This window comes from Neolamprologus brichardi, chromosome 15 (genome assembly GCF_056152115.1).
Source record: "Neolamprologus brichardi isolate AB-2024 chromosome 15, ASM5615211v1, whole genome shotgun sequence".
In the NCBI taxonomy this organism is placed as follows: domain Eukaryota; kingdom Metazoa; phylum Chordata; class Actinopteri; order Cichliformes; family Cichlidae; genus Neolamprologus; species Neolamprologus brichardi.
In genome coordinates this window covers 16914413-16935822 of record NC_142118.1, presented here as the reverse complement: position 1 = coordinate 16935822, position 21410 = coordinate 16914413, and the positions used below count along the sequence as shown (strand labels likewise).

The window sequence follows — 21410 nt, the reverse complement described above, 5'->3', positions numbered from 1 at the left end:
TAACATGACACAGGCCCAGTGTCATGTTGACACAGGCCCAGTGTCATGTTACTGAAAAGTGTCCACTGAAACCACTGCCTGCAATTTTCACCTAACATTTGTAGTTATCGCTGGAATAATTATATGTATATGTATATATATATATATATATATATATATATAAAACAAAGACCTCCATCATGGCTGCTCCCTGTCAGACATCCTACAAGTCTTCAGTAAAGTCATGAAGAACATAATCCTTTTAAAAGGGAGAAAAATATATGTGGAAGTCGTTGACACGGTATACATCAGGTTGGTCTCTTGGGATGTAGTGTACAAGTTTTCTAAGATGTTCACAGCTCCGATAGGAACATACTACACGGTAATACCAGACTTATAAACTGATGAATCTGTCATAGATAGAGTAAAAGGTGTAAATTTTATTTACTTTTTTTCCCTTTTCCACATTTAAACAGCTTCTACCTGCTTAATGATGAGCATGATGAGGGAGCTGTTTTCACATCTCCTTAAAGGAAGTGACGTTTTTAATCAAGATAGAACATATTCTTATCAAAAGCTGCTTTAACAAAGAGGAGCACACCAAACCAGCACCAGTGTCTATCTCTCTCAGCTTTATTCAAGATTGTTTTTGGTAAAAAATAAAAGTAAATTTGGCATACAGATACATTCACTCGTCACGGATAAATGTGTTTGCTTGACTTAAATGTCAGTGCAACACTTTCATCAACACTTATCTCTAACCGCAGAGATACTGCCATGGAACTTTTCTCTAACTAGAATCATACATTTCCTATACATTAAAAAAGAACTGAAATCGTGAAATCAAAAGAGAGAGAACTTAAAAGCCTCCTTAAGGCCCCAAAAAATAAAATCTTTCCTAGATTGTGTTAGAAAAAAACAAACAAACAAAAAGCAGCTCAACTAGCATGCAAGAGCAACATTTGTCAATAAGCCTCAAGAACTTTGTAGGAGGAGAAAGGTTTAACAAAGTGATAGTCCAGGTTGCCGCAGTGGGGGCACTGCTGGACGTTGCTGTACTCGGAGAAATACTGCATCCCGACTCGAACGTCCACCACCGGTTTCCCGCAGTGCTTACAGTTGAGACGGGCCTGAGGACATACAGGACACAGGTCAGCAAACAAGAGGCTCAACTGAGGCTGGAAAAAGGCAAGATATCAGCATGGAGGTTCACGCGTGACTCCCTGAGATCTAAGTGTGACAGAATCATGTTAATTCAAGGGTCCAAGCAGCTTTAAATGGGTCTTTAGATGCAAAAAGTGACAGTGAAACTGGATAACAGACTGGATGAACTTTTACTACTATAATGCAATCACTATTTTTAGACTAGCGTAGGTTATCTAGCTATTAGTCTCTTCTTCCATGGAACCAGCTTCCAGTGGATTCAGGAGACAAACACCTTTTTGATAAAGCTTATAGTTAGGACAGGCTCAAACTGGCTGCTAGGGCACTTTCCACGATGCAATGAGCATTTCTCTTCCCCATGTGTTTACATGCCACTATTTCATGACATTAACGTCAGTCTACTCTCTCCTGTAGTTTGTGTTTTGTATTTTGTCATTCACGGTCTCTCTACGCTCCTCTTTTTTCACCTTTTTATTTCGCCTCATGCTCCAATAGTTTGCAGCGGATGGCTGTAGCTCCCTGATCTTGGTTCTGCAGCAGGGTTCTTTGTGTTAAAAAGGGAGTTTTTTGTTCCCTATGTTGCCAAGTTTTTGGTTGTAGGAGATCATCCAACTTTTGGGGTTTAAAATTGCCTTAACATTTCTAGAGCCTTGGGATAGCTGTTGCTATGAATTGGTAACAAATTAAGTAACAAATTAAGCGCTACAATTAGCAAACAAATGCTGTGCTTTTTTGCTATTTGGTAGATACTTTGTAGATGCAGGTAATGCAATAAAAATATTACACACCATATTCCAAATTATGCAAACATCCAGTTTGTTGTTTTCAGTTAAACTTGTGGATGGTATTGTGTCTCAGGGCTCTTTGGATCACTGATATGAATCTCAGACAGCTTTCATAATTAGTTTGCCAGGCAAGCTCAATTAAAGGAAAATTAGCTAAAAAGGATATTCCAAATTATTAAGCGTGCCACAGGTTCCATGCAATATGGGGAAAAAAAGGATTTCTCTGCTGCAGAAAAGTGTCAAATAGTAGAATGCCTTGGACAAGGTGTGAATACATTCAATACGACACAAAAACTTAAGCAAGATTATTGTACTGTGAAGAATTTTGTGGCTGATTCAGAGCACAGACAGGTTAATGAGGAAGGTTTCTGCCAGACAAATACATCAGATTAAGAGAGCAGCTGTTAAAATGCCATCTCCCACAAGCAGAAATACATCAAGATTCATTTTCAAACAGTCTTCCAAACTAATGGGTGTCGTGCAACCGTGGATTAAGGTTAGGAATCATGGGGAGAGAGCTGGTAGCCCCCTTTAGGATGCCCAAAGGTGTGAAAATGACCTCTGCAAAATACTGGTATGTAGTTTCCTATCTTCATGCATGACAATGCACCATCTCATCCTGCAACGAATACCTTTGTGGCACTGGCTGCTCTGGGCATAAAAGGAGAGAAATTCATGTTGTGGCCCCCATCCTCCCCTGACCTCAACCCTATTGAGAACCTCTGGACCATCCTCAAGCAAAAGATCTATGAGGGTGGGAGGCAGTTCACATCAAAACAGCAGCTGTGGGAGGCTATTCTGACATCTTGCAAAGAAATTCAAGCAGGAACTCTCCAAAAACTCACAAGTTCAATGGATGCAGGACTTGTGAAGGTTATATCAAAAAAGGACTTTTGTTTTTGATAGAAATAGCTTTTGGTTTTTAGTAAATGTGACCTCCTAATGCTGCAAATTCAACAAATGACCATTTTCAGTTCTTTACAACCAATAAAATGTTTTGAAACTCTAATAGTTTAGAACAGTGTTTTTTAAGGTTTGTTTTATTTTTGCAAAAACATGGTTATCATTGGGAGGTATGTTCAATAAAATTTGAATTTGCAAAGCCAAAAACGATCCATTTCCACTAAAAAGCAGGTAAGCGGAGCTTCTATTGAGATTATTTAACCCCAGAAAGGAAGATTCAATAATCCAATTTCAAGTCAGACAAACAAAACTTTATATTAACAACGTGGAGTCAGTAGTTCAGAAAATGAGTTATACGTTGTCTGACTTTTTAAATTGGTATTGAATCATTTAACTTTTGTCACATCGGTGCTAACAGTTATTTTGGTGTCCATGAGCAAATGTTGGCATCTGCAAGTAACATGGTCACAGCTTTGTGGGAGCTGCAGCTGTTTAATCTCTAGATTTGGTTTAGAGCTTTTTTAATTAACTTTTTGGCTCAAAGTGGCAGAGGAGAAAGCTGTAAACACAACACTGAATTGTTATCACCTCATAAATGGATAACCTTAGCAAACACCTGCTTACACACCCAGCAGAGATAAAGCATCATGTCACTGTACCTATTTGTTGTCAGAAATTACTAATACGGGGAAGGTCTTTGGTTTTTGCTCTTATCTCTTTTGTCTGTCATATTACTGTTCTTCTTCTTCTTCTTCTTTTCTATTTATTTCAGTAGCATGCTCTTCTATGCCCCTCGGTGTTTCTACCTGGCAACACGGTGAAGCAGCCAGTATGTCGTAGGTATACATGGTGCCCAGCTGGTGCCAGCTCCCATCCCAGCGTGACTTGCACTTGATGCAGACAATCTTGTGGACGCCCTCTAGACAGTCCACACAGATGGCGTAGAGGTGCATCAGCCGGCCTGTTGAAAGAACCAAAAGGAATAATTAATCATACATAAAAAAATAAAATAAAATAAAACAAAAAGCCTCCTCAAAAGTCCACTGTCACATCCCTGCAGTATATACAGACCTTTACGTTGCTTCATGAATGCTTAATATTATTCTTTTTCTTGTGAGTGTGTTGCTCTGGTGTTTTTCCACTCCACTGCATAATACAGAGTCATTTTATTACCGCCGCCAAGAAGGCTTTTTTTTTTCATTTGTGATATGATGATAGCTCAAAAAGTTTTCAATTAATTCTAAAAAAACCAAAACCTTTTGGACTGGTGTAGAGTGGGGTCATGTTAACAATACATTCAAATTTAACTTCAGGGTTAACTTAATGATTTATTGGTGAAAAATGGTCAAGAAATCAGAAGTGTATTGTCAACATATAAAAAAGTACCATAAAAAGAATTCAAATATAATGTTACATTTGATTTCTGACCTCTTCTTCAAGGTCAGTGGATTGTTCTGAAGGCCAAAGGAATAATAATGCTGCACAAAGCTATTTAAAACAATTTTTTACTTTTATTGTTTGTACTGACGATATAAAGACATATACTGTAGGGGATGATATATGTGGATTCTAATTATTGTGTTATTTTGGACTTCATAAAATGTCTTGTATACAAGACTATACTTGTCATGTCACATTTGACCTCTGACCTGACTTTTATGTTTGACATCTGCCTTCCTCTTAAGATGACCCCAAAAAGTGTTACATCTTAAAGTCAGTAAGTTAGAAATATACTGTAGAAATATAATATTATATAATGAGCTCAAGTTATTCGCTTAACATTTACAAATCAATATCCAGTACCTACTCCTACATAATGTTTGTGTACTCAAAGTAAACACCTGTCACTCTGCCCTTATGTCATTTTTACCACACTATTCCCTTAAAAGTAAATACAGCCCAGAGAGTGAGCTGTCTTAGCGGAGGCTTGAACTCTCTGAGTGCTTCTTCTTCATGTTTTTGCCACACAGTTCAAGCCTGAGTTATGATTATGTTTTCTGGGGGGTTCTTACTCACTTCTTCTGTTTTTAGCTCAAATATAGAAAAGTATCATGGCTACTATAATTTAACTGAACTCTTTTTTTTTCACATCTGTTGGACACAAATTAAGCTACTCCTTCACCAACATTTAAATTCTGCCTGACAAAAAGCAGCAAAAATGGAATAAATAAGCCTTTCATACTGATGCATATCAAGGACATACATATCAAAGCTTGGAGGCCAGCACATCAAAGAAGCTTCACGCTGATTCACATTCATGTAGGACTGTGCAGAAGCCAGCAGAAAACCTTTCATGTCTATTCACACAGTGAATATTGGGCTTACTGATGGATCAATTTCTCTTTATATAAGGAAAACACAGTTTGAAAACACTTTAAAGGAGCAGGAATGTATAATTGAGCATCATGATGCACTAATAATTTATTTATAACCACTGAGAATATACATTTTTCATGATTAGCGGCAGTCCTGTTGTCGTACTCTGCGGTAGTCTTAACAAGGCGGTGACCCTGAGATCTCAGTGCGCTGCCACTTAGAAAAACATGCAAATACACAAAAACAAATGAAGAACTTATTCTCATCAGTTTGAAAACGTAGTACAACCAAATACAGAGAACACAACAAGATGATTCACAGATCAGTTTCATTTCCTTTAAAGGTTTAAATATCTGTTTTTACTTTAAATATTCTGATTGCGTGATGTATTATGACTTTATTACATTTGTTTGCTCACTTTTGAGTTTGACTGCCCAAGTCAGAAGCTTAATCACAATAAGATCTGTGTAAACTTAAAGGTTTCATTCAATTTGCACCACTAAATAAAAATCTGATAGAAAATGGGTGAGGTTAGAAGCCTCTGTTATACATTTTTCCCTATTCTCCCTGCCCCATGTACAGTACACAGGCTATATATCCTCACCAAATCTGATGTCATTCCCCCCTTTCTCAACTCTCCTGGCGCTATACATTAAAGGCAAAATAAGCTGATGAAACAAATCTTGCGAGGTCCTCTACTTCCGCTATTTTAATCTTCTGTCTATCTTCTAGCCAGGCATTGTAAATACACTTGATTAATTGATGGTTAGCAACCGTGACGACCACTGAAAAAGCAGAAGTTCTGACAGATTGCTGTTCAAAATCAGACCGCTCAATGCTGAGAGAAATTTCAGAAAACTCAAATAATACATCTCAGACTCTTACATGCATGAATATTTACCTCCACAAATTAAGCACAGGCCTCATTCCATGCAGTTAAAACCATGTCTGACCTTGAAGGTGGCACGGCACATCGTACTCAATCTCATCATGGCGTGAAGGGCTGAGGAACAGCGTCCCATCCACCAAAGGAAACTGCTCAAATACAGGCAGCGCCCGGTGGCACAGTGCACAGTTGACCACGTTTCTCTGGCTCGCACTGAGAGCTGACAGGATGAACCTACAGGGTGGCGACACAGTAAGAAGAACCATCATCAAATCGCTTGCGCTGAAAGTTCAGGCAGAGACAGGCATGCTCTTCTATGTAGGATATCAGCAGAAATGATTGTGGCACTGCATCTCGTGACCTAAATCAACAATCATTTCTTTGTTTTAATCAGTGCACGCAGTCAAAATTCTGCTAAAAACAGTGATAGGCCACTCTGTTTACAGGAGGTACAGAATTATAATAGAGGAAGCATATATGAGGAAAGAAAACCATATCACAGATCCATTTTAAGAAGCTTTTTTTTCTGAATATGAACGATGAACTGTGCAAAAGTCTCTGGCCGCCGCTCATTTCTTTATATTTTGTTAGAGAGATTGGAAATACACAAAGTGATTTAGTGAAAGATGTGCAAACATAAATATGTATTTCAACAGAGTTTGTACAATTTTATCAAGCTGTCACCAATCAGACACTTTCAGGATGATGGATCCAGATGGTAGGTCAAAATCTGATACAACTATTCAGCATTTATATTTCCATCGCTTTTAACAAGATCCTCACCACCACTTGGTTTTTCCAGATGGTTGTAGACACAGTGTTTCACCTTTGTCCTGACAACTTCAGTGCATACAAATTCAAATTTGTATTCATCACTCTTATGAAGTACCTCAGCCTTCTCTGTGTTTTCCTTCCCTGAGAATGGCTTCTAATAAGATAACATTTCGGCCGAACTTCATGAAGTCCCTCAAGAAAAATAGTGCCCCTGATCCTGTGTGAACAGTGACTACACCAAATGTCCTGGTGTGCATTGAAGTCAGTTTTATCTGATTTATGTTGCCTGTGTGCCCCTCAGGCTCCTTTCTAAAGGATTTTGATGACGCTATTGTTTTAATGAAAAGAATTCATTTGATAATAGTAAAACGATTCTATGGACAAGGCAGCAGCTTCCTAACACCACCTTCAGTCAGTGTATTTAGATTCCATGTAAGGAGCCAGCTGAGGTGGTTCGGGCATCTGACAAGGATGCCTCCTGGGCGCCTCCTGGGTGAGGTGTTCCGGGCATGTCCCACCGGGAGGAGGCCCCGGGGCAGACCCAGGACACGCTGGAGAGATTATATCTCTCGGCTGGCCTGGGAACGCCTTGGTGTTCCCCCGGATAAGCTGGAGGAGGTGGCTGGGGAGAGGGAGGTCTGGGCCTCTTTGCTTAGGCTGCTGCCCCTGCGACCTGGCCTCGGATAAAGCGAATGAAGATGGATGGATGGATGGATGGATGGATGGATGGATGGATGGATGGATGGATGGATGGAGAATGGCTTCTTGACAGCTACCATTCCTTTGAGATCATTTCAGATATCCACGTTTTTAGGCCTGTCACTTCTTTTTTTGACCTCCACTTTCCTCAATATTTTTAGGCACACACTTCACACCATGCTGTGATATGCCAAGTTTTCAGCTAATAGCTGTTTGTTGTACAAAAGTAATACTCTATGCCTATCAAGCTGCGCTATCTTAGAATTTTTTTATAGATTCAAATAAATAAATTGGAACAAATCATGCATTTTTATGACAGCCTGCTAGTAACAAAGATATAATTTAAAAATTTTGCGTTTCCTAAATCGTCTATTGTGTGTAGACACAACTGGGTCACTGGGCTAGATGCCTATTTTCAATTTGAACAAGTCATAGTTCAGTATTAAGCTTAATGAACAAACAAGCCTTTCTCTGAAAAGAATTAGGTCTTATCTAAGGATAAGAGGTGGTTTAGGACTTTTGCACAGTACTGCATGTAAATGTATACATGAATGAGTGCTTTGCAAATGCTGTAATTATATTGCAACTTTAACCGCTGTGTGGTTATATGATGTTATAACTGCAAAATGCTGCAGTTACAATATATTAAAACCACATGTGCCACAAGCAGCTGTGAATGTGACGACCTGCTCTGTGTGCAGCCTGCTCGTTCTTTACCTGTACTAAGCACATGTATATAGGACCTGGCCTGTCTGACAGTGAATCACGTGCATTGCATGGGCACATCTGGTACATTTAAAAGTTCTGAGTTTTATTTAGCATTTTCATTAAAAAATTAGGTTTACAGTTTCAAGATTTGCATGCAAAATAAACATTTCAGATTTATCACTTTCACTGTGTGTTCACTGTGTCGCAAGTTTAGTGTTTAAGAAATGTTGCAAGAAATAGTTTTGTTATTGTGCCATTTTTTAAAGCCTTTTTTAAGACTTCATTTCCCAAAAGCCCTACCTGCGCAGCTCCTCTCCCTGGCCTGCCTGGGCATCATCTTCCATGCGGACGTGGTAGGTGTTGAGCTTGTGGCGCGGGATGTGGGTGAGGAGTTCCGAGAGGTCCAGCCTCCTCAGGAACTGCACCGGGTGAGGGTGGCTACCATCACCCACACTGCCAGAGGTGAGCCGGTGATGAAGCGGGAGGGTAAAGGATAGCTGTAGCGGCAGGACAGACCCTGCATCTAAGTGAGGAGCACCAGCTGCACCGCCAGAGGCTCCCAGGGAGCAGCCTCCGCTCCGACCAAGAGATCCCCCAACCAACAGGTGTTTCCTCTGTGCGTCCATGTGGACGGCTGATTTGAAGAACTCTCCCAGCTGACGGGAACCCCGCATACCTGTTCCCCCACCTCCCGATCCGAGAGCAGCAGTGGGGGAGAAGGTGAAGCCAGTAGGAGGAGACTGTCCCGGGGAGTCACATGGAGATTTCTGAGGAGGCCCCAAAGGTAAAGGCCCTCCTATTGCATATCCCCCTCCTCCTGCTGCTCCACCTCTCTCTGTGGAGTTCTGTCGATCAACTGATTGTCTACGAGGCATCTCCTGACTAGAGGCCCTATTAGCTAGTTTGGCTCCTCCTACAGCCCCTACAAGTGGTTTGCTTTTCTTGGGCTCCTCAAAAAACCCATCCCCAGACCCTGAAGCCCCTCCGCTGGCTCCAGTCCTGCCTGAGCTCCTTTCCGACGATTTCTTCTTACGCTCATCCTGCATGCGTTTCACCTGGTACCAGTCGGTGTCCTTCTTCAGGTGACCCTGGCCACAGCGGCAGGAGCAGAACCTGAAGGCTAGGTCGTAGCCTTTCTTGGTCCACATGTTTTGTCGGCATTGCTTCTCATTCCAGGACCGCGCACGGCCGATGCAGTTGAACTGGACAAGGATGGAGCTCTCCCACTCGTAGAAACACTGTAGATGCATCCAGTTGCCATAAGGGCAGAGCTCGCTGTTGCAAACAACCCTCTGGCAGTCGTCCTTCTCCAGATCAATGGCACGGCTCAGGCTGCAGCCGAGAGGGGTTGCACACTGGGCCTCTGAATGAACAGAGAGAAGAGAGGAGGGAAAATAATTTATTTATAACTCAAATTCAAAAAAAGTTTAAAAGCTGTGTACAATGTAGATGAAACCAGACCGCAATGATTTGCAAATCTCATAAACCCATATCTTATTCACAACAAAGCATACAAAACATATCAAAGGTTTAAACTGAGACAACAAAAGGTGGGGAAAGTACCAAAGAGAAACCCCTGGAGGAACACAACAGGACAGTAACAAGACTGGGTATAAAAAGAGCATCTTTGAGAGTTTCTCAGAAGTAAAAGATGGACAGATGTTCACCACTCTGCAAATAAGTGTGTCTACTGTGTCTGGAATAATTTCAGAATGTTCCTCAACATAAAACTGTGACAAGTGTGAACATGTCATAATGTACAGTACTGAGTATTTTCAAAAGATACAGAGAATTTGTAGAAATCTGTGTGTGCAAGAAACAAGGCTGAAAATCAATATTTGATGACCGTAATCTTTGCTAAAAACAACCATGTTTCTGCATTGGCTCAGGAACTACCCCAGAAATCATTATTCAGGGATACAGTTCATCATGCCATCCACAAATGCAGGTTTAACCTCTAATTTGCAAAGAAAGAAGCCAAATGTGAACATCTTTTTTTGCTCATTTTGAGGGTCACCGCACCGGATCATCTTCCTCCAGCTCCCCTTTTCTCAAGCATCTTCTTCTATCACACCAACCTTCTGCATGTCCTCCTTCGCTACATCAATTAATCCTCCTATTTTTCTCCTACCTGGCAGCTCCACATTCAACATCCTTTGTCCAGTATGCTCACTATCCCTCTTCTGCAAACCATCTCAGGCTCGCCTCTCAAGCCAATCTTCAAATGTTATTTTGAAGATTGTTATATGACGACATTGATCTACGCCTATCAGATATTTGACAACAAATGTAACTGAGCCAATCAAAATTAGGGTGATTTTGCTCTTTTCTGTCTACAGCCTATTTTATTTCTTCTAATAAACCTCAAGTACTGCAAACAATAAATCTGTTAATGTAAAATACATAAAATAAAACTAAAATATGAAGATTGGAAATAGCTAAAGTTAAAGATAAATGAATAAAAGTATTAATAAACATTCTGATTTGCTATTTACTGAATTAATATGTGTGTAGACATTATTTATATTATAGAATGTGACATAGTATTTTTGCTCTTTTAATTTCCTCCTTATTTACCTTCACTTTTACTCTCCAGCTTATTCGGTTTCCCATTTAATTTTTCAAATAATTCAATTGTTTTAGTTTGGCACCTTTTGTCCTCCAGAGAAAATTCTAATTACAAGTTAACCATTAAACTACAGCATTGTTTAATCCAGTGGTAACTTTTACTATTCATTTACTGCACAAGAACCTAAGAGGAAGTCTTCAAATTAAGTAAACAAAACAACAGCAAACCCTAGAAGCTAATTTTACCTTCATAAACTGCACATATGACGCTTTCAGCTTCTTAAAAGCTTTTTCGGTGTCTCGAATTTTGAAAAACTGAAGAGAGTTGTGGGGTTTTCTTTCACACAAACTGAATACACCACTTTGGGATTTTTATTATTATTATTTATTTTATTTTAATCAACCATTATGTGCAGCTGAAATACTAAAGGCAACAATTTATTCATGTCTTCAGCACAAATGCATTTTGGGTGACATTTTCCCTCCGATTCTCCATCCTAAGCTTCATCGCAAACAGACACAACATGGGGTGAAAATGTTAAACGGGCGCTCTCGGTGTCCTTGCTGCCTCATCTGCATCTATTTATGAAATTCAAGTAGGCCATCCTGTGAGCAGCTCTATTCACAGGATGCCAATTCTCAAATCTGGATGTGAATCAAACAAAATGTGGCCACACGGTCTCTATGAGAGGAGTAGCTCATGATAATACACTGTAGGTGTGCGGGGGGGGGGTGTTTCCTCCTTCCTTTTCCGGTACAATTGCAGGGCTTTCTTCTTCTTCTTCTTCTTCTTCACTTTCTAACTCACCACACAGCAGAAAACAATCCACTTTTAACACTGTGTGTCACTCTGGTGTCTACAAGTGTGTTCAGGCTTTAGCATCTGCAGAACGAGAGCTTTGCAGAGATTTTGTAACTTCCAGTTAAAGGCGTTTTTCATACCATAAACCTAGTCCTAGACTATAAACTTATTTCAGTGAAGGTCTTCAATGAATTTTCCTTTTTAGTGCAGGAACAGGCTTAATCCACATCTGGGGAAACCTGCTGCAAAAGATAGATGATAGCAAAAAGGTAATTTTTTGTTAAAACTCCTCTTGGAACCGCCTACCTTCTGGTTTTGCAAACATGCACTTTACACTCTGAACTAAAATAAATAAATAAGTGTAATTACTAACTAACTAACTACCTATACAGTATATACGTTAGGTTTCTCTGATGAGTTACACGGTAAAAATCCCGATTTGTGCTTTGCTTTCCCTTTTAAAAAAGTCAAAGCAGGGCTTTACTTAGTCTTATAACACCGTAAGAACAATCTGTTGTCACTGGATGTGTAATGCTGCACTAGCAATACCTGACAGTTAAGATGAGGTTTGCTGTGAAGTGGTTTCCAGTCTCAAGCTTTGTTTAATCTGTACAGTTTGTATGAATGCACGCACCTCCAGCAGCTCCATGTCCGTGTGGGCTGCATTTGAACTTGAGTGCGCACACAAGCGGTGAGCTGTCAGTATTACCCTGGAGGAGGAAGGCCACAACCGAAAAACTGTTGTGGACAAGGTGCCCGTCAGGAAAAGACAGCTGAGGCCTGCGAGAGAGCCCGCGATCACTGACGTGCACGTGCAGACAAAGAAATAAAAGAAGGGTCGCGCTGTGTCGTTAACACCTCTTATGGCCACTTTTGACGGCGCTGCGCGTCACATTCACGGGCGATAATCCCTTATATTCCTAGAGGAGTTCCGAGGAGCCGAACTCCATTCATAAATTTCACGATTTCGTATCTCTCCCATCATCCACCTCTGAAGCCAATAACAAACTACGACCACAATCGACTTAAGAAACACCAACAGCCGCTGTCAAGTTCGACTTAAATCCGACACATTAAGTAACACCTACTACTTCAGCAATATTTCAACTGCTTTGCCTGCTGCTCGGCAATCGTCCTGTGCCCACACAAACCCCGAATGACCTTTAAAAAATAATAGAAAATCAGTTTCCCAACCACGATTTAAGCGCAGTTGAGCAATAGCTACTCCAACAGCTACAATTATGCAAGGCCTGAAATCGTGCTCGACAAATGTGGCCCATGTTTGCCACTATTCACGGAACCGTAATGCCGCACATTTTAAACGAAGTTTGGGCTTGAGCTGCAAGGAACAAGTGGATTGGGGGGGGGATCGAGACATTTGCACCGTTGCAGTGAACGTTTGTCACAGTCGTGCAGACAGACAGACAGACAGGGCTTCCCCCCCTGGCAGGAAGGCAGCATCACCAAACTTCACTACATCTGCGTCCGTTTCCTCTCTTACCACTTGAGCGCTCGCTCCTGGGTGCAGCCGCCGCGGCCGCGCCTCCTGTTGCGGCCGCACAGGCTCCATTTTCCTGCTCATCTCCGCTACTGTTCGTGCGTTTGCTTTTCTTTCCCTTGCTGCTCTTCTGGTTGGGCATTTTACAGGATTCGAGTGTCAAGTGTTATTTTCGACCTCTATCAACGGCTCCTGTCAGCGTTGTCTGACATTTCTGTGGACTCCATTTCAGCAGTGGACCCTTGCAGTGCTTTGTTTTTAATGCGGGCTTTTCTCTTTGTGGTGATGCTTTTGGGCCTCTTCTTGCACGGCGGGTTGAATTTAGTGCAGCAGGTCTAAGAAATAAGCTGGTATAACCTTTAGGAGCGAAGGCGTGTCCGTCTCTTGTTTTGATTCCTGCTCTGCTGTTCTCTTCCACCCCCTGACGTCACGGGACCCCGCCCCCTAGTGTTGACCGTCAGCGATTTAGGCTGCGTTTGCGTCCCGTGGGAAAGCTCGGAATTTGCCCCTTCATAAAGGCATGTTTCGGTTTTTAGTCAGGTATATCAGATTTATTCCCAATATAGCCTTCTTACATAGAAAGTTCACAGAAAGGCCTTAGCAAAACAAAGCCTTAAAAGTTACTTCAGCTTCACACCATATGATATTATTATATAATATCTTTCTCTATACTTATTTTACTGTACTGTATTTATTTTAATTAAAGATTTTTTTTAACTTTCATTAAGCTATAGTTTTATGTCACATTATATACTATTGCCTTATGTACTCTACCACTTTCTCAAGCCATTTGTTATATACTTGTTATTGTTAATTTAATTTTTTCCCTAATTGTCCTATCATATCGTACTTAGCCATTATTTATTTTTAAAAACTAAATAAAGAATCTTTTTTTCATATCTTTCTTAAAGGCAAAAGCCTGACTCTGACCATTTCATGGTTATGGTGAATTTCACCAAAATAAGTAAAATAAATAAATAAATAGTTTAAATGTACCATACAGCCCACCTTTCCAGTGTGAAACCACATGCACAGAAAAGAACCCTAAAAACTACAAATTAGCTGCAGTTTCTCAGAATTTGAATGAATTGGTGGGCCAGATTTACATTTGCAAAGAACTATGCTTTAGTTTGACACATGTGGCCGAGTAGTTTAAAAATTAATCAGATTCTTGACTGACTGTGATAGCATTAGTAAATTAATTGTGTTATTTCTAAGCTAGGCGAATACAGTAATTTGTTACTTGTCAGTACTTTTATTTGTCTACAGTGCTGTTATGACAGTGTTCCAGCGTCATCACCCATCCTCAAAATTTCCCCACTTAATGCTTCATTTAAAAAAAATAATTATGCCAATTCGAGATTACAGTTTATGAGAAAGTTCATTCTCCAAGTTGCTATTGAAGTGTTCACAACAATAGTAACTATCAGTGCTATCAATAGCATTGTAAATGTGTACTTATCGCCATAGATAAGCAAAAATGGTGATCATTAAAACACACACACGTTACACAGCCTCTGGTTAACTATTTAAATGAAGCGGCAGCCTCAGTTGGCACTAAAGTGAACGGTAGAAGAGGATGGGAAGTAATCAGCACCACATACATGTGGGGAAATATCACTGCCTCATTCAGGATACCAATTATTTCATAATAATTGGTATCCTGAATGTGAAGCTTCACAGCAAAACAGTATTCAAAGGTGCAGTAAATGTGTAACTCACTGAATCTGTATGCCAATATAAGTAATTAAATCAGATAATTTACAACAGGAATGAATGAAAAGATTGATTGAAATGAAGTGAGAATATGTTATCAGCAGGAACCAGACTCCATTCATAAATCAGACAATTTACAGACCTAGCTTGTAGGGTACTGCTCAAAGCTGGTAAAACCTGACTAAAGATGATTTATGAAACAGCAGCCATCATGCTATAATTCAGCTTACAGTCAACACCCCAAGCAACAAATGTTTTCATAATGATGCTAATAAGTTTGCCATTACCACAGTATTCTCACACCACACCATAGTGGCCCATAAACCATTACACAATCTTTTATTACAGTGCTTAGATGAGTATCTTCCTCAGTTTAACATCTAGAGTCATAAAACACACAAGGAGACAAACAACAAAGTTTCAAGGCTTCGCATGTAAAGATTTTATTCCTTGGAATGTATTCCACAGTAACACAAACCTCTTCTAGGAATGTGTTATTGCCAATACCAAACACAGTAATGACACACTTAAACACATCACACAGGCGTCCCACTTGTTCACAGAAATGGCTCGAGGTATTGGCTCGGCAGTGATCATTACGTTCTCCCTCCTGCCAAACGTTCGCTTGTAATTTGCATTTGTGCTTCGAAAGTCACCCAAAAGTCACCCGAAACTCACGCCTGAGCATCAGCAGGATGGCAAGCAGCACGTTTCTGTGATCAGGTTACAGTTTAGTTTCATTCATAATCGAGTTGGATCCATTTGTGCCATTGATACTGAGAAAGAGAGAAATACACATTTCAAGTCAAGCTTAAACAAATACACCTGAATGTAAAATATTTAGCAAGTCTGACACAACAGCAGTGAACGTGACATTGGTCTCACAAAACTAGCAGACCAGGTGTTGTTTCACAAGGCTGATAACCAGCTTCTTATCATGAGAAGCAAAAAAATGTGAATGATAACATGATGGAGGCCTAATTTTAAAACAGAAAAAAAAGGATATGACTTTATTAAAGAGGTGTCAGCTACAAGATGTTACACATTCAAACAGCTTCAAGATTTTCCAAATGTATGGAGGCCCAAAGTGCTCAAAACGATATTAATTTACATTAAATGACTTAACTAAGACAAATTGTGCTTGAACTTTGTAAACTAAATTTTAGCTTACAAAGGAATTTATCTGTAAAGATTTGCAAATGTAATTTTTCATGGCTGTGTCTTGTCTGTCCATCTACACCAGCAGGAAAGAGTGATGCAGTTGTAAAACAAGAACATCGTGAATAATATTTTCCCAAATTTTCAGTCAGAATAAACTCTCTTGTTAGTAGAAAGAAGCGGGCTAGCTTACAACCGGACGTGTCTTGCATTTGCTCCAAATCAAAATGAATAGGAATTACCATTTGATTAATACTCCATACTGATTTCAAACATCTGTTTTTTGTTTTAAATCAACCATATCAATCGTTATTCAGGAAATTACTTAACTCACAATTTTGTTTTTCTATTAATTTGAACGGCTTTGGGCCTCCATAGTGGGCCAGGAATGGCTGTTGATGATATTTCAGAAAAACTGATAACAAAAATGGTTAAAACGGAATAAATCACCTACAAGTGCTGAATTTTGATATAAGAGTTGTCATACCTGGTCTGCTAAGTTTTGTTTGACCTACAGTACAAAACAGTGCTAAAATTAAAGAAACTAACAAAACTGCAAATGCACCTTTTGTATCTCTAATTTAAGCTGCAGCACGATAGTTAAACAGATTTTGGTTGCTTTGTTTTGGTCCTGAGTCACCTTTAGCATTTGGCACCAATCACCCTGTAATTATACATTAATAAAAACTGCACAAAAAATACATTCGCCATTGCTCATCAGCTATTTCTATGAAAAGGCAATTTTTGGAGTTTGTTTAGCAGAGAAATTTCACTAATGACTACGTATAAAAAGATGGAATAAAAACGACTTTAGCACATCGCAGTACAAAAAAAAAGTGTTTTTTTTTTGTTTGTTTTTTTTTAAATGCACTTGAGCTGTCATTTAGTTAGTTTCTATCACGGAGATGTTCTTAAATTTCCAAAAGCCCTGGTCAAATAAGAGGTAGTAGACATGTCTTGTGTAAACAATTACTGGAATGGCCGTTTGGTGGCACAGTTGGAGAGCACACACTACCCTTTGTCTCAGAGCTGGACAAGATTTTAAAGCAGTTACACTCACCAAGTAATGAGGTCGTAACTCCCACTACCAAAGGGAGGATTAGCCTAGTGCAGCTTGGTATCAGTCACAAACAATTAGAGACAGCAAATGAAAAGTGTACAGTAGTTTGCTAAAGCAGCTAAATCAAGTGAGCATGCTGTCCTGTGGGTCATCTCAGGTTATGATAATAAACTGTAGAGAGGCAAGTGAATGCATTAGCACAAAGTATTATATTCCTGATCTGTGGTCAAAATCACTACTTAATTTGTCACATAGAAAGCAAAAAAAACAAAACAATCCTATGCAGACATGCCAGCTGAGTCTGCCGGTGTACTGTTAGGTCAAATCTGATTGGTTATTGCAGTTCAGTTCAAATACTGAGCCTTGTGAAGGAAAGACCCGCAGCTGCTAGAAGGCTCTCCTATCCCAACACCGGCTTCTCATTCTTGGAGCAGGATGACGTCAACGTTGTCGTGGACGCCCTGCAGAAGCAGCTCCCCCTGGAAATCGATCACCTTCTTCTTCTTGGCGGCCTTCAGGGTACCCACCAGCGCTTCAAAGATGTTGGCACAACGGTCGTCATTAAACAAGACCCCGAACTTTACGCTACATTTACCGTCAGCGTCTGAAATAAGAGATTTAAACGATTGTTACAGCTTCGGGCAGACAATTAAATTGACTGTAGCGATTTCAATCTCAATTCAATTTCAAAATAAAATGAAACAACCTAATTTTTTACTCCAATTAAAGTACCAAATCATTTCAATTGATCCCACAATTACAGACATTCATGCCTATTATGTGTATGTAAACTCCTACCACAGCTGTACTTGTAAAATAACTAATGGACACACCTGCATTAACTCAGAGTGGTTTGATCCACTGCCGTGTTTATAGAGGCCACCCTCCACAAACGTGGCAGTGCCACCCCGTTTCCAAAAAACCTTGACACACCCCTGCTGCAAATGGCATAACTCTGAGTTTATTTGTTTCCTGCTTTAGAAGTGGTCAGAACCACAAATCAACACTGGATGACTGCGTGATTGTTGTTTATTAAAGCTCATGGGATAATATATCAAAGTACTTCAAGGCAAACCATGTCATTCAGCAATATACAATGACAGTTTTGACTTACTTTTACTGCCGAGTCGCTGGATCTCTTGAACCAGCAAATCAATTTCATGGGAGACATTCATTGTTGCTGCAGGCGAAACAAAATGCAAATAGTTGCATTAGCTTTAAATCTGACGTCACGGTTTTGAGTGCACTAGACATGAAACTAAACAATTAAACCTGCATCGCACAATTCTGACCCAACTTGTCTATTTACTACTGCAGTGCTTTAGATTATTATGGTTGATTTATAACTCTGCTGCCAGGGCGTTTGGCCAGACTACATAAAACTTGGCTGCCTGTCAGCTCCTATATCGATTTTAAAATCTATTTACTTGTTTTTAAAAGCCCCTGATGGTCTTCTTGCTCCAGTATTCATGTCTCACATCCTCAGTGCGTAGGGCGCAGTATGGATGCTACATCCTGTGAGTAGTTCCAAAGTGCACGACAACACAGCTGAAGAGGCAGATTTTTTTAACTTTTACACCCTGAGTCACGAAGCAGTCTGCTGTAGAGAAAGAGAGCACCTGAAGTCTCATATTCAATCTTCAGCTCAGCTTTTGATTGAATATGGTAAACAGACAATTTATTTCTATTTACACTGTCTTCATTTGATCTAATCTGTAGATTTATTGCATTTGATCTAGCTTACATTATTAAATCAATGAGTAGAGCTTATAGATTATTGTGCATTAAAGCACATTGAAGTCTATGCATTGTGATGCATTTTATTTTTTCTAATGTCTTCTATTGTACTTTTTTAAATGTAATTTTAGATCTGTTTTTTTTTTTACACGTTAAAAGTCTTACCATTATACATTACTTAATTTTTGTCTAATAAACATCCGTGTAGCACTGTAAACCGACATACCTGGTGTCTGACTGATTTATTGAGTGATCATCCACCAGTAGAGGAATTTTCTAACTTTGGACAAACAAGGCTAGATTTAACAGCAAGTGCAGTAATTAAAGTTAGTTAAAGAGCTGTATTTCGTCAATAAATATGCGCTAAATTTTCCTTTTTTTTTTTTTTTTTACATTTTAGACAAAAGTCTTAACATTTGTTCTAATCATGAAATTGGGATTATCAGAAAGGCGTTTTTTCAATTTTGTTCCTTTTGTGAAGGGTGTTTTGGGAGCTGGGGGACTTTCATTAAAAGAAAACAAACTCAAAGTCCAGTAAACCCATAAATAAATGCAATTTAATTATATATATCAGACACATATAAAGGCACTCGGTATGAGTACAACATATAAAAGAAGGACTGACTGCAGCACTGCAACAAGCTCCAACACGAGCAGGGCGGACTCATCAATGCGGAAGTAAGGGATTAGCGTTCACGGCTAGCCAAACCTGCTAATACTTCTTGCAGTTGATTTATTTCAGAGATGTGCAGTCATTCTCAAGTGCTGAATAATATTAGCAGCTCGGCGATGCTTTACGCGACTTCAGGTGCAAAAGAAAAGACTCCTCTGAGTGGCAGATGTGAGCTCGCCGGTATGATTAGCTTCTAACATCCGACAAATCCTCCGCTGAGAGGGGAGCGAGGAGTTGTTCAGACCGATGAACGGTTGGAATAAATGATGGAAAACGATATAACACAAGCGAATATAACACCGACACAAGGATAAGAATTTTACCTGATTACTTGGGCTTGTTTTTGCTTGTAATGAGGTGAGGGACGACTTTCTGATGAATCGGCACCGGTGGAAAATGATGCTGCGTTCAGAGTGCACTCGGAGAACTCCACCCTTTAGAAATGGAGAAGTGGTGTAAAACGAGCGGAGTGAAGGTGTTTAATATTCAAAAAATAAGAATATTAAACAGAAGCATGAGATCACTAAGTTATCTTAGTAAGAATATGCATGTAAAGATAATGCAGTGTTAGTGTTTATTTATATAGCACATGTGCGAAGCTCTACAATGTCTCCAAGCAGTAAAAACAACAGAACAAAAACTTTACAAACACATAGATAGAAGTTGTCACACACACACACACACACACACACACACACACACACACACACACACATACACATTAAGTGTAAGCCTGTAGGAATAAAAAGTTCAAGTCTGTTTTTTTTAAGTACACACAGCTGTAATTGACCTGTGGGAGCAATTGAAAGATCTGTACCCGATGTCCTGAGATGTCTTTACCTTAGGATCAAAGTATTCTAAAACCAAACTCAACACAAGACAACAACAATAACAAAAAACCCTTCACAATAGAGCCTAACCAATATTTTGTTTTGGAAGCCAACACTAGTATTTAGGTCGTAAACAAATCCAGTAATGGTTTATATTCTAAATGAGGTAATTATTAACTGTAGTTCAAAAGCTAGTTACCTTGAGGACACTCCTTGTTTGCTGTAAAGTCACGAAATGTATACTATTCCCCACCTACTGCAGTTTACAATGTGTATAATGTCCCCCCCATAAATCAGAAGTACAGAAGTTCTTGTCCAACAAGCCACAAATTTCAGACATTTCCACGATTAACTAATAATTACCTACTCGTAGTGGAATGCTGTGAAAATGTGCAACTGTTTTCATTTACTGGCTTAATTTGAGTAGATGTGACAAATTTCCTACAACATGTGAAGGCAACACGAGCGCTCATCTGACTTCATCGTGACACGCTGCCGATAGTTTGATGGGCTGTGGCCCATATAAGGTATTGAGGAGGCAGGAGACCGCGTGTTGTCCTACGTTTCGGCCTTTCCAGACTATTTCTTGCATCTCCAAGAAACACACAGGTGCTCAGCGAGCACAAGTCCCATTGCAACACAGAAAGAGCCTATGAGCTTGTTAGAATAGTGTGCTGACTCCAAATGCTGTTACTTTTTCTGTTCTGCACATTGAACTCTATTCTTCTCAACCCCATCCCTATACCTCTTATGCATGCACTGCAAATAACAAAGCAGTGACTCCATCATCATAGTGTTTAGAACAATGCAAAATATTACATATGCGAAGGATTACTGACCGAGCAAAGGCATAAAAACTCAGAGGGCCCCAAAAAGCTGCAGTTATTCAACAAGTTTATTAAAAATATGTATCAAAATGCAGTTTAATTAACATGATCTTTATTTTATTTTATGTTTAAAGAGCACTATACAGAACTAGTGAGAAGCAGATCTTAGAAAGGGTTTTTTTCCCCCCCAAGTAGCTGACTATTGCAAATGTGTCACCAAGACGCCAAGACGGTTCCAACAAGAACCAGAGTGAAATAACTAGAAAATAATGTATTGTTTTGTTACATAGTTCCAAGAAACGACTTTATGTGTGAAAACATTTCAAA

The 21410-nt window shown here is 39.6% G+C and overlaps 2 protein-coding genes across 2 annotated transcripts; both read right to left on the bottom strand.

Moving 5' to 3' along the window:
- Nucleotides 1-591: 591 nt before the first annotated feature.
- heca (HECA ribonucleoprotein granule regulator) lies at nt 592-13492 on the bottom strand. The gene is made up of 5 exons (XM_006792706.3): nt 13086-13492; nt 8515-9577; nt 6101-6267; nt 3638-3792; nt 592-1109 (listed from the first exon to the last, which is right to left on the bottom strand). The coding sequence occupies exons 1-5, from the start codon at nt 13222-13224 to the stop codon at nt 945-947; spliced, it is 1689 nt and encodes a 562-aa protein (XP_006792769.1). The 5' UTR covers nt 13225-13492; the 3' UTR covers nt 592-944.
- Nucleotides 13493-15227: 1735 nt separating this feature from the next.
- Nucleotides 15228-19860, bottom strand: abracl (ABRA C-terminal like). Its single transcript, XM_006792705.3, has 3 exons — nt 19750-19860; nt 18131-18196; nt 15228-17620 (listed from the first exon to the last, which is right to left on the bottom strand). The coding sequence occupies exons 2-3, from the start codon at nt 18189-18191 to the stop codon at nt 17436-17438; spliced, it is 246 nt and encodes an 81-aa protein (XP_006792768.1). The 5' UTR covers nt 18192-18196; nt 19750-19860; the 3' UTR covers nt 15228-17435.
- Nucleotides 19861-21410: the final 1550 nt, after the last annotated feature.